This window comes from Lepidochelys kempii, chromosome 24 (assembly GCF_965140265.1).
Source record: "Lepidochelys kempii isolate rLepKem1 chromosome 24, rLepKem1.hap2, whole genome shotgun sequence".
In the NCBI taxonomy this organism is placed as follows: Eukaryota; Metazoa; Chordata; order Testudines; family Cheloniidae; genus Lepidochelys; species Lepidochelys kempii.
In genome coordinates, this window is record NC_133279.1 from 9,248,289 (window position 1) to 9,261,387 (window position 13,099).

The 13,099-nt window shown below is 54.6% G+C and overlaps 1 protein-coding gene across 4 annotated transcripts; it reads right to left on the reverse strand.

The window, feature by feature from the left end:
- Positions 1–1,360: 1,360 nt before the first annotated feature.
- KLHDC9 (kelch domain containing 9) lies at positions 1,361–12,757 on the reverse strand. 4 transcript variants are annotated; one of them, XM_073322639.1, is made up of 5 exons: positions 12,476–12,546; positions 10,682–11,245; positions 10,025–10,175; positions 9,600–9,798; positions 1,361–2,510 (listed from the first exon to the last, which is right to left on the reverse strand). In XM_073322639.1, the coding sequence occupies exons 1-5, from the start codon at positions 12,481–12,483 to the stop codon at positions 2,347–2,349; spliced, it is 1,086 nt and encodes a 361-aa protein (XP_073178740.1). In that variant the 5' UTR covers positions 12,484–12,546; the 3' UTR covers positions 1,361–2,346. The 4 variants fall into 4 exon arrangements, with proteins under 4 accessions (XP_073178740.1, XP_073178741.1, XP_073178743.1 ...); XM_073322640.1 differs by lacking the exon at positions 12,476–12,546 and adding an exon at positions 12,631–12,757 and having other exon boundaries at positions 1,362–2,510; XM_073322642.1 differs by having other exon boundaries at positions 1,362–2,510; positions 12,499–12,515.
- Positions 12,758–13,099: the final 342 nt, after the last annotated feature.

Sequence of the window (13,099 nt, forward strand, 5' to 3'; positions counted from 1 at the left end):
AACCCCTCATCGTGGCCCCACCCCAGAGCCTGCACTCCCAGCCGACCCCTGCCCCTTCCTGCACCCCTGCCCCAGCCCTGAACCCCCCCAAACCCAGAGCACTCTCCTGCACCCCAAATCCCGCAGCCTTCACCCCCGCATCCCAACCCTCTGCCCCAGCCCTGAGCCCCTCCCACTCCCCAAACCCCTCATCCCCAGCTCCGTTGGGTCACGGACATCAACAATTTTCTTCAACTCGGTGGCCAGAAAAAAAAAGCTTGAAAGCCACTGCTTGACAGTCCATCCAGCTCCGCCTCAGAACAAAGTTAATTGTGGTACAGTTTTTGGTGAAACAAAACCAGGGGCGCTACATATTCTAAGTCCTGCCCCTTAGCTGATGGATGCATGGTGCTGCACCCTTTAAATCAGCAGAGGATCCATCCTTCTGTTCCTACCCTCCCAGCCCATTCAGGTGCTGGCTGTCAGAGGGCTTGGCTTTTCCAGGGCAAAACCCAGCTTGCGCGTGGTGGTTGAGGTTCACTGTCCATCCCCGCTCCCTGCTGAAACTGCAACCCTGGGCCTGAAATAAAACTCTCCTGCACCAGCGGTGGGGAATGGCTGGCTGGAGCTAAACCAGGAGTCGGAGACAAACTCTCTGTGACCTGCTGGGTAGAAGCAACCTGGACCCAATCTGCGCTAATCCCTCTGGATTCCAGGCCAGGACTTTGGAGCTGTGACCCCAGTGGTTGCTGGGAGATAACTGGCAGTTCAGCCCAGTGTTTTGGGGCTTAATTCCAGAACCCGAGGGAGGGGCTGGGGCATGCACAGACCTTGTTCTCCACCGTCTCAGCAGAAGACATTTTTAATAACTCAATCTCTAGGTGTTATGAGTGCAAAGAAAACCCACCTTGGCTGCAGAGATGCCCGCCTGAGTTTGCAGAGAGTCTGAAACAGTCAGTGCATGTAGTCCAGTAGTGCTAAGGGGACCCCCAACTGAGATCGGGGCCCCTGTGCTGGATGCTGCACGCACAACACACTGGGGGACCAGTCCTCATATCAAAGAGTTTACAGCCTAACTAGACAAGCCTGGTGGAAAGGGCTGGAACATACGGAGGGTGAGCACAGCTAGGCGTGGGCATGCACATGTTGGAGCAGGCCTTCCCCACCCTCTTCCCCCTCCCCTCCCCAGCAAGGGTGGTTGTCTTTGCTCCTCTACAGCGTCCAGAGCATGCAAGCCACCCTTCGCTCCGCAACCCCCGTGCCTCAGCTGTGACCTTCAGGGCTGGGGGGCAGAAAGGAGACCAGCCCTCGTCCTGGGATCCGTCCCTGGCCCTTTGCTGAGTGTGCCCCCCAAGGGAAGTGGTGGGCACATATGGTCCCACTGTAGGGTGGGGTACATCTGCAGGACCACGTGGCTGGCAGAAGAGTGTGAGAGGGCGTGATGTCCCACCATATCATGCTCTGAATGGGGAAGCAAGCACGGGCCCAAGTTATTTTTAGGAGGTGATTAACGCCAAGTCCTTTGGCTGGGGACTTGTCCCAGCTGAGGCCTCTTTCATTTACAAGCGCTCAGTTGGCATACGAATGTGGGAAAGTTTCTGGCTGTGATGTCGTGAGAGCTGTACGGAAGCCAAGGTCCCTTCTCCTGGCATGAGCTGAGGGCCAGGCTGGCCGTACTAAGCGATCCGCCGACAGCGCGGCTTGGAACTTCGGGGAAACCAGTCTGTGTGCTGGGGGGCACAGCCTCCTTCCTGGGGGCTGGTGGTGCAGGCACCCCCCCGTTCGCCCCCTCAAGTCATTTCACACGCAAACTAGGGAACGGCTGGGAACACTAGCACCAGGCTGCTTCCCGGCCCTGCCTCAGGACAAGGGACGGGCCAGCCAGTCGTTTCCGCTGATGAATTCTCGAGAGGGTGGAAGGCTTTATTTTAACGGTGATCCGTGGAGGAAGAGAACAGCTCCCTGCCCTTCCCCTGCTCTCAGCAGACCACACAGACCTGCCCCATTCCGCCATGTTTGGTTTCTTTTCCCCCGAGACATGTCAGCACCACCACACCTGGCCTCTCCTGGCTGTGCGGGAGGCCGCAGAGAGCCGACTGTGTGTTCCTAGAGACCGGCGGGGGGGACTGACTCTTTAGCAAAGAAACTTTTTCTCCCCATTCTCTCTCTTGTTTGAGTTAAATCCCTGGTGCCAGCGTGCAGCTCCCTGTGGAGAGGAGGGGGAGCTGGGCCAACAAGGGGCACTTTTATTACACATAAACAGAGCTGGCTCTCAGGGTCGCTTGCAGGAGCCGCACGATTGCCAGGGAATGAGTGGGGAGGGTGCCGGAGAGGAGGGGGACGTCCTCCTCTCTCTCCTCTTCCTCACTAGGGGATCTCTAAGACGCAGATCTCAGGGCAGGGGGTCTTCCCATCTGGGCCAAAGCCCCCCACAAGATAGAGCTTGTCGTTCCAAAGGCATGTGCGGTGCCCGACTCTCTTCTGGCCCCGATCTGAGCAGGGGAAGCGGAACCAGCTCGGTGGCGAGCATCCTGGAAAACACAATAGGAAAGGAGCAGCTTGAGGCTCTCAGACAGCTGGGCCAAAATTGATGCTCAGTGCCCTCCGCCCCTCTTGCTGTGTCAGTTCCCAGGCCGCTCTCCAGGTCAGAGCTATTGCACATCAAAGATGACAGCTGATACCAAACAGATATGGGCTTGGGACTCCTCCAGGATTTAAATAAAAAAAAAAAACAGGGGGAGAATGGGATTTAGGGAGCACTGGAAACCAGGACTCCTGGCTTCTAACCCCAGCCCTGTCCCTGGGTGACCTTGGGCAATCACAAACCCTTACTGTGCCTCAGTTTCTCCATCAGTGAAATGGGGATAATATCTCTTTTCACAGGAGATCTGTTACAATTCAAACGATCAGAGGCACCATGCTGCAGGGATTGGTACCCTGCTTCCTCCAGATAGCCCATCTTGTCCCGCTTCCTGTCGCAGACAGCAACCAGTGTCAAAAGCTACAGAGGCAGATATTAATGACCAGGACCCTCCCCTTGCCAAATGTACCACACCTGTGCCATGCAATACATTCCTTCCTGACCTCCGACCAGCTCATGCCCTGAAGCATGAGGACTGAAAACCCTTAGAAGTTTCTCCTGGCTACTGTGACCGCAGGGGCTGTCTTCAGCTGTATCAGTGTTACAATCCCTTCTTTGTAATCCTCATTAAACAACTTGCCTCCACTGTATCCTGCAGCAGTGAGTTCCACAGGGGAATGATAACATTGCAATGGAAATTTTTTTTCTCTTTTAAAGATGTTTCCCCACTCCCTTTTAAAGACGCTGCCTTATGAAAATGATCAGCAGCAGCTTCCAAGGAGGGCAGGGGAAACTGTCATTGGTCATTAGAGAAATTGGCTCTTATTGAAACCCTACATGAAATATTAACATTTTATTTAACTGTATACGTTTTGAGGGCACGTTTGGCTCTGCTCTAGAACTCTGAAGTCCTTATCTGGCCCTGGGCCAGGGATGTCTAAGCACCCCCCAACGTTTGATGTATTTATTGTCACAACAGCCCCAGGAGATAGGGCAGGGCATTTACTCCCATTGTACAGGAGAGGAATGGAGAGACTATGGCCTTGAGATTCACAAAAGTGCCTAAATCCCAGGCTTAGGCACCTAAATCTGTATTTAGGCACCTAAATCCCAGTTTAAGGCTCCACTGCAAATCACCAAATTCCCACTGGCCCCAAAGGTGACTACACTTGGCACCAACATGTTTGCAGGCAAAATTTCACTCGGCGCCTACGTTCCTGCCTCTGGGCACATACATTGCTGCCCCCAGTAGGTGCCTGGAAGCCCGTCTCCCACCTGAGCCCCGCAGGAATTCATGAACCAGGGAAGACAGACATCGAGCCACCTACCTTGCAGCCAGGATCTGAGCCGGCAGGCGTGCTCAGAGGCTGCCTACCAGAGGGGGCCCTGGAAGTGAGTTCACACACAGCAGCTGAGGGGGGGTTGGAAGAGTGAGACACCCCTCCCCGCCACTTAGCCCAGTGGTTAGGATGTTCACCTGGAGCGTGAGTGACCCCTGGTTCAAGTCCCTCCTCCCCCAGTAAAGGATTTGAACAGGGATCTGCCACCTCTCAGGAAAGTACCTTAACCATTTAGCTATGGGACATTCTGAGATGGGGCTCATCAATCTCTCCTGGTGTGGCTGGTGCACTTCAGATAACTAAATTGTCAGTGGAGCAGGGGACTGGATCCCCCACGTCCTGGGTGAGTGCTTGAACCACCAGGCTACAAAGCCATTCTCATGCTTCTGCTTTCTCTCTGTAGTCCAACTGAGACGTTATTAATATAACCTGTGACCGTATAGATCATTGGTGCAACCACTGTTATATATTTGCAGCAAATATTGTACAAAGGTTGTCGTGTAAGGTGTCTGTGGAAAGGTTATGATTTGCTAATTATGATTATGCTGTCTGTATGTGTGTATCATTTTTGTATTTGAAGTTATGAATATTGGCTATGTACTTGTATATCAATGTGTTTTGATTTGGGGGGAAGGATAGCTCAGTGGTTTGAGCATTTGCCTGCTAAACCCAGGGTTGTGAGTTCAATCCTTGAGGGGGCCATTCAGGGATCTGGGCCAAAAATTGGGGATTGGTCCTGCTTTGAGCAGGGGGTTGGACTAGATGACCTCCTGAGGTCCCTTCCAACCCAGATAGTCTAGTCTATGAAGTAGCCTTAGTAAAGCATTTGGTCAGCTTCTTGAGAAAGGAATTTGCAAATTAAGTGCCCAATCAAGAAACACTTAACGGACAATGAACCTTGGGAGACTCCAATCCACATAAGAAGTCTTCCTGAGATAGCATGTTCAAGATAGCATGTGAGCAGTGGCTGCCGCCTGTAAAGAATTGAGTCACACATGGACATGTGACTTGCCCATATGACTCCAAACTCCATTTTGCTGTAATTTTCCACAGTAAGAACAAAGAGGTGTCCTTACACCTGGAAGACACTATAAAAGGCAGCTGCCTTATCTCCATCTAGTCTTCAATCCTGCTTCTGACCTCTGGAGGGACTTTGCTACAAACTGAAGCTCTGAACAATGGACTGAATCATAGAATATCAGGGTTGGAAGGGACCTCAGGAGGTCATCTAGTCCAACCACCTGCTCAAAGCAGGACCAACCCCAACTAAATCATCCCAGCCAGGGCTTTGTCAAGCCTGACCTTAAAAACTTCAAAGGAAGGGGATTCCACCACCTCCCTATGTAACGCATTCCAGTGCTTCACCACCCTCCTAGTGAAAAGTTTTTTCTAATATCCAACCTAAACCTCCCCCACTGCAACTTGAGACCATTACTCCTTGTTCTGTCATCTGCTACCAAGGAGAACAGTCTAGATCCATCCTCTTTGGAACCCCCTTTCAGGTAGTTAAAAGCAGCTATCAAATCCCCCCTCACTCTTCTCTTCTGCAGACTAAATAATCCCAGTTCCCTCAGCCTCTCCTCATAAGTCATGTGTTCCAGTCCCGTAACCTTTTTGTTGTCCTTCGCTGGATGCTTTCCAATTTTTCCACATCCTTCTTGTAGTGTGGGGCCCAAAACTGGACACAGTACTCCAGATGAGGCCTCACCAATGTCGAATAGAGGGGAATGATCACATCCCTTGATCTGCTGGCAATGCCCCTACTTATACAACCCAAAATGCCCCTGGCCTTCTTGGCAACAAGGGCACACTGCTGATTCATATCCAGCTTCTCGTCCACTGTCACCCCTAGGTCCTTCTCTGCAGAACTGCTGCCGAGCCATTCGGTCCCTAGTCTGTAGTGGTGCATGGGGTTCTTCCGTCCTAAGTGCAGGACTCTGCACTTGTCCTTGTTGAACCACATCAGATTTCTTTTGGCCCAATCCTCCAATTTGTCTAGGTCCCTCTGTATCCTATCCCTGCCCTCCAGCGTATCCACCTCTCCTCCCAGTTTAGTGTCATCCGCAGACTTGCTGAGGGTGCAGTCCACTCCATCCTCCGGATCGTTAATGAAGATATTGAACAAAACCGGCCCCAGGACCGACCCTTGGGGCACTCCGTTTGATACCAGCTGCCAACTAGACATGGAGCCATTGATCACTACCCTTTGAGCCCGATGATCTAGCCGGCTTTCTATCCACCTTATAGTCCATTCATCCAGCTCATACTTCTTTAACTTGATGGCAAGAGTAATGTGGGAGACGGTATCAAAAGCTTTGCTAAAGTTAAGGAATAACACGTCCACTGCTTTCCCCTCATCCACAGAGCCAGTTATCTCGTCATAAAAGGCAATTAGATTAGTCAGGCATGACTTGCCCTTGGTGAATCCATGCTGACTGTTCCTGATCACTTTCCTCTCCTCAAAGTGCTTCAAAATTGATTCCTTGAGGACCTGCTCCATGATTTTTCCAGGGACTGAGGTGAGGCTGACTGGCCTGCAGTCCCCAGGATTATCCTCCTTCCCTTTTTTAAAGATGGGCACTACATTAGCCTTTTTCCAGTCGTCCGGCACTTCCCCTGATCGCCATGAGTTTTCAGAGATAATGGCCAATGGCTCTGCAATCACATCCCCCAACTCCTTTAGCACTCTCGGATACAGCGCATCCAGCCCCATGGACTTGTGCTCGTCCAGCTTTTCTAAATAGTCCCGGACCACTTTTTTCTCCACAGAGGGCTGGTCACCTCCTCCCTATGCTGTGCTGCCCAGTGCAGGAATCTGGGAGCTGACCTTTGTTCGTGAAGACAGAGGCAAAAAGAGTAATGAGTACATTAGCTTTTTCCACATCCTCTGTCACTAGGTTGCCTCCCTCATTCAGTGAGGGGCCCACACTTTCCTTTACTTTCTTCTTGTTGTTAACATACCTGAAAAAATCCTTCTTGTTACTCTTAACATCCCTTGCCAGCTGCAACTCCAAGTGTGATTTGGCCTTCCTGATTTCACTCCTGCATGGCTGAGCAATATTTTTATACTCTTCCCTGGTCATTTGTCCAATCTTCCACTTCTTGTAAGCTTCTTTTTTGTGTTGAAGATCAGCAAGGATTTCACTGTTAAGCCAAGCTGGTCGCCTGCCATATTTACTATTCTTTCTACACATTGGGATGGTTTGTTCCTGCGCCCTCAATAAGGATTCTTTAAAATACAGCCAGCTCTCCTGGACTCCTTTCCCCCTCATGTTATTCTCCCAGGGGATCCTGCCCATCAGTTCCCTGAGGGAGTCAAAGTCTGCTTTTCTGAAGTTCAGGGTCCGTATTCTGCTGCTCTCCTTTCTTCCCTGTGTCAGGATCCTCAACTCGACCATCTCATGGTCACTGCCTCCCAGGTTCCCATCCACTTTTGCTTCCCCTACTAATTCTTCCCGGTTTGTGAGCAGCAGGTCAAGAAGAGCTCTGCCCTGAGTTGGTTCCTCCAGCACTTGCACCAGGAAATTGTCCCTTACGCTTTCCAATGACCCATCCCAGCTGGAAATGTTCTCCAGAGACATGATTTGAACCTGCAGTTTATTCCATCACTGCTACAAGCCTGAACCAAGAACTTTGCCATTACTGTATGTCATTGTTTCCATTGAACCGATTCTAGCTCTCATCTCTATCTTTTTCCTTTTATGAATAAACCTTTAGATTTTAGATTCTAAAGGATTGGCAACAGCGTGATTTGTGGGTAAGATCTGATTTGTATCTTGATCTGGGGCTTGGTCCTTTGGAACCAGGAGAACTTTTTTTCTTTTACTGGGTTATTGGTTTTCATAACCATTTCTCCCCATAACGAATGGCACTGGTGGGGATACTAGGAAACTGGAGCATCTAAGGAAATTGTTTGTATGACTTATGGTTAGCCAGTGGGGTAAAACCAAAGTCTTCTCTGTCTGGCTGGTTTGGTTTGCCTTGGTGTGCAAAGGAACCCCAGCCTTGGGCTGTGACTGCCCTGCTTTGAGCTATTTGTCCTGAATTGACACTCTCAGAAGTGTCTCACCAAAGCCAGAATCACTACACCAACTCACAATGAACAGGTCCAACAAGAGAGGTGGAGGGAGTCCCCCCATCAGAATAACTCATAACCCAACGGTTTGGGGTGCAAATCTGAGAGGTGCAAGACTGCTCTTCCAGTCCCTTCCCATATCGGGCAGAGGGGGACGAGAACTGGGGTCTCACACATCACCTGACTGCAGGGCTGAAAGGTATAAGGGAGGGGTCTCCCACATCCCCTTGCCACAAGGAGCCGGAGGTACTGACTTCCAAAGAGGAATCCTGGTTGTGGATCGCGGTGTGGGGGTTAAGACACAGTCCTCTTGTCAGGATCTCCCGTTGCCTAACTCCTAGCTGGCTGGCTTTTGCAGATGACAGTCCAAGATGCCTCTCCCCATGGGCACGTAGGGAGCCTGGGGGCAAGCGGTGGCTTTGGGAATCGCAGCGTGTACCAGTGGGCTTCTCTACGTGCCTAAAAGTGCCTCTGTGAAACTAGGCTCCCGTGACTTGCTCAAGGTCCCCCAGGGCATCTGTGGCAGAAGTGGGGGTTGATTCAAGGTTTCCTAGTGCCCCGGCTAGCCCACTAGCCATTGGGCCATCCTTCCTTCCAGGCTATTCTTCCTCTCTTTGCTGGGTTTGTGACATCTGAGGTGATGGAGCCCAGCTAGCCGGATAACCAGCTTGGAGTTTGTGGTTCACACAGGAAGACCACAATTCTCAGTCCCACTCGGGCCCTGGTAGTGGGTGGTGCAAAGGGTGTTAGCCTAAAGGAGAGTCATAATATCGCCAGCCCTAACCATTCAAAAATCACAAGCCAGGCCTCCAAAATCAGGACATTAAAAAAATAAAAAACAAACTAATACAATTTGGGTTCCTCCTATTCACCGTCAGGCTTCGGGGCTCACACGTTTGCATGCTTGTCTCTGCAGCTGGGATGGGAGGGCTAGAGCCTGAGTTTTTTACGAGATAAGAGCTGTGTTTTGCCTCTAACTGCATGATTCCAGGAGCCGGGGCTTTGAGAAAAGCACCAGATCTTGCAAGACGTGCAGGAACATCGTGAGAGATGGCAACACTGGAATCCAGACCCGAATCTCTGAATGCCCAGCTCTGAAATCCTCCCCTCTTGTTGTACCCTGCCTGGGAAAGGCCGGCGGAGAAGAGGGCTGCAAACTATACCCAGCCCAGGTCTGGATTGCCAGCTCGACTGGATTGCAAGATCCACCTGACTGACAGGCGAGGAAAGCCTGAGAGGTCACATTCATCTTCACTCCCCAGGGGCAACCAGTGGAAACTACAGCTCCCAAGAGACAATGCACAATGGCGAGCAGGATGGAGTGACGCATGTTGGAAACTGTAGTTTGTAGCGGTTGCACTTCAGGATCAAGAGGAAAGTGGCTAGAGGGAGGCTGCATGGGCGGGGAGCTCTGCGGGGACGTAAAGGTTGCCCCCATGGGTGTAGGGATGTGACTCTAGGATTCCTGTCTCCAGTATGAACACCTGACACCTGAGCTAAAGGAGACTCCCCATTAGGTCTGTGCAGTACGGGGGCTGTGATGCATGGACTCAGCAGTTCTGATTCCACCCAGTGGAGGGCAGTAATACATAAACACATGTGCGCCCGTTGTCTCCTCTCTTACTTGTATCGTAGACATAGAGATCGTTACAGACGGTGTCTCGCCCCTTCGTTAGGGTCTCCCCACCAAAAGCCACCACGAAGGGACCCACCACCGTGCAGGATTGGTGCCTCAGGCCTTTTGGAGCCTGCCGTGAGCCATTCTCGGAGCCAACCAGACGGGAGAGCTGCTCTGTTAGCTTGGGAGCGTGGATGGACTCTACCTAGGAGGAAGGAGGAGGGTCAGTTTGTGGATTTGCCTGCTACTCTACTCCAGCCCTGGCCTCTCCCACCAGTGGGCGCTGTGGAGAGTGGGGCAGAAGCACTGGCTGTGGGAGATCCCAGCTACTCCAGTCCCAGTCTCTCCCACCAGGGGGCGCTGTGGGGAGTGGGGCAGGAGCAAAGGGCTCATTCTGGGGCAGTGACAGTCCAGAGCCATTAGACACTCACGTGGATTTTTCCCTTGCCCCAGCGCCCGGCCACCTCGCAGTCGGAGGAGTCACGGCCCCCAAACACCATCAGCTGGTAGCCACCTGCATTGCGGAGCAGCATGGCCGAATGTCCAGCCCGAGAGGCTGTCCGCGATTCCTCCTCCTTGTACCTAGACAACAGGGAGGCGTTGCGGGTGCTTGGCATGGGCCACCAGGCCCACCCACAATGCCCAGGGATGTTAATTTAGGGGAGCATCCCAATATATGGGGCCCTAGGACCTGAGCACCCTTAAACTTTGGGGGTGTGGAATCCACATGGGCGGAAACCAAAATCCTGGATCCCAACTCTCCTGGGCATCGGGGAGCTGATAATCCAGATCTCATGCCCAGTGGGCACTGCAATGGCCATTTCTAGGGCACAGGCCTCCCCAGTGCTGGGAACAGACCTGACGGCCCCTCCTCCCACAGCCTGGATCTCCGGGGGACCACATGACCATAGGTGAATCTCTCTAAGGGGTGCATCCAAATTCGAACCTGCTGCCCAGTTTTAATCAGATCCCACCCTGCAGGGGGTGGGCAACTCGGCCCAGCTGTCCCCATGTCAATGTGCACCTCTCTCAGTTTGGGGGGGGAGGGGACCCAGCCCCAGAGCCCCCTCGGGGACACAGGGACCTACCAGTAGGTCTTGGTGGCAGGGTTGACACGGAGGGTGTAGATGCTGGCGAAGCGCCGCTGGGTGCGAAGCCCACCCTCCCTGCCCACCACCCGCAGCTCATGCTCCGACACCTTTGTGCAGGTATGGCTGCTGAGCCCCACTGGGGGGTCGTTGGAGGGCCCCTCGGCCCAGCGCTCCCACTGTCCCTGCTCGGTGTCCCAGCAGCACACGGCCGAGACCCTGTGGGCGCCGTCCCAGCCCCCCACCACGCACAGCCAGCGGTCGGCCAGCACCGCCGTGTCATGGCGGCTGCGCTGGTACCCGCTGTTGGGGGCCACTGTGGCAGCCGTCAGCAGGGTGGGGTCGAAGGCCACCACGTCCCCCAGTGGGGGCTCCTTGAGTTCACCCGACTTCAGCCCCCCGAAGAGCAGCAGCTTCCCTTGCACCACATCGCACGAGTGGTAGCCACGTGCAAGCAGGGCGTCCCGTGCGATGGGCTTCCATGCCCAGCTGCTGCCCGTAGCCATCGTGCCGGCTCCCACCTGCAGGGGCAAAGTGCCACCAGCCAAAGGACGCACCACCCGCCTGTAAGGGAAGCAATGGGGTTAGTGAGTGGGCCTGACAGTCAGGACTCCTGAGTCCTGTTCCCAGCTCTGCCCTTGCCTGCTGGGTAATGTCAGGCAAGTCACCTCCCATCTCTACAGAGGGGCTATCAGTACTGTACTGTGTTGTCTATTGTATGTGTTCAGCATCACCCTCTGCTGGATGGAATCACAATGGGTCAACTGTGTGTCATAGGCACTATGTTGCTAAGAGCTCATGGCGATTCTCTCTCGCCCATCCCTGCAGTATCTCAGATAAAGGCTTCCTCACACTATAGGAATTTGGAGGCAGGTTTTAAACTCTCCCTCTGGTGTGGATGGGTTTTGCCCTGTGAGTCCCTATGAGACACCTAAAATCGCGCTTGTTGCAATGGTTGCCGCTTGGAAGGACAATTCTGGAGAACTGTCCTGACCCAGATTGCACCTGCCCCTGCAGTCACAGCTCCACCCTACCAGACACACTTGTGCATCACCCCACCCTCCATGCACCCACACGCACACCTCCCCACCCAACCCCATGCACCTACACACACAGGTCCCTCCCAAACACGCACATCTCCCCACCCTGCACCTACATACACACCTCCCTTCACCATCTCACCTAGGGCGACCAGACAGCAAGTGTGAAAAATCGGGATGGGGGTGGGGGGTAATAGGTGCCTACATAAGACAAAGCCCCAAATATCGGGACTGTCCCTATAAAACTGGGACATCTGGTCACCCTAATTGCACCCCACCCACATGTACCCATCTCCCCACCCAACCTCCCTGCACCTGTATGCACACGTCCCCCATGCACCCACCTACACACCTCCCTTCACCACTGCACAGCTCCCCACCCCCACACCCCCTACCCCCAAATGCACACCTCCCCATCCCCCATGCACCCCCCCCAGCCCCCCACCACCATGCACCCGCTTGCACACCTCCCCATCCCCCCGCACCGCCCCCGCCCCTCACCGCCATTTCCCCGCTTGCACACCTCCCCATCCCCCATGCACCCCCCCCAGCCCCCCACCACCATGCACCCGCTTGCACACCTCCCCATCCCCCCGCACCGCCCCCGCCCCTCACCGCCATTTCCCCGCTTGCACACCTGCCCATCCCCCATGCACCCACCCCCCCAGCTCCCCACCGCCATGCACCCGCTTGCACACCTCCCCATCCCCCCGCACCGCCCCCGCCCCTCACCGCCATTGCCCCGCTTGCACACCTGCCCATCCCCCCTGCACCCACGGTTCACGGACTGCAGTTGCCTTGGGCAGCTCAGTGCATCGGATGAGCCAGGGACCCGCGCCGCCCCCCATGCACCCCCACACGCACCCCCCACCATGCACACTCCCACCCCAAACACACCCCCATACGCACGCGCAGTGGAGGGCTCAGCGGCAGCTCGGGACCGAACCGCTGTCGCTTTCCCAGGCCGCCCCCGCTGCGGGAACCCGGGGCGCGCCCCTCGCAACCCGCCGCGCGGCTTGGCAACGGCCAGGGCCAGCTCAGGCTGCGCCTCCGCCCGCCCCGCGGCTGCTGCAGCTGCCGGGGGCGGGGGCCGGCGCTCCAGGCCGTGGGGACAGCGCCGAGCGCAGGAGGGATCCCCCGGGGCGCAAACGGGGCGGGGGCCCCGAGAAGCCTTTGAAAATCCCACACGTGGCCTATCTAGCTTTCAAAATCCGGCCTAAGGCCTTGGACAAAATCCTCCTGCACCCAGGGGAGACCCTGCGGTTGGGCCACTCGCTGTCCGCAGAGTGCGGGGGAAGGGACCCTGACCCAGCTGAGGGGAGCCCCCCTGCAGTGAATGCAAAAATGGGGGGGGGGGCAGAGAGGCGAGTCTCGCGCC

Excerpts from the sequence above, each read along its gene's own strand:
- KLHDC9 (XM_073322639.1), bottom strand. Across the intron at positions 10,176-10,681 it reads CCTGCCACCAAGACCTACTG|GTACAAGGAGGAGGAATCGC; the intron begins GTAGGTCCCTGT and ends CCTGTTGTCTAG. Across the intron at positions 2,511-9,599 it reads TCTCTATGTCTACGATACAA|GATGCTCGCCACCGAGCTGG; the intron begins GTAAGAGAGGAG and ends TGTGTTTTCCAG.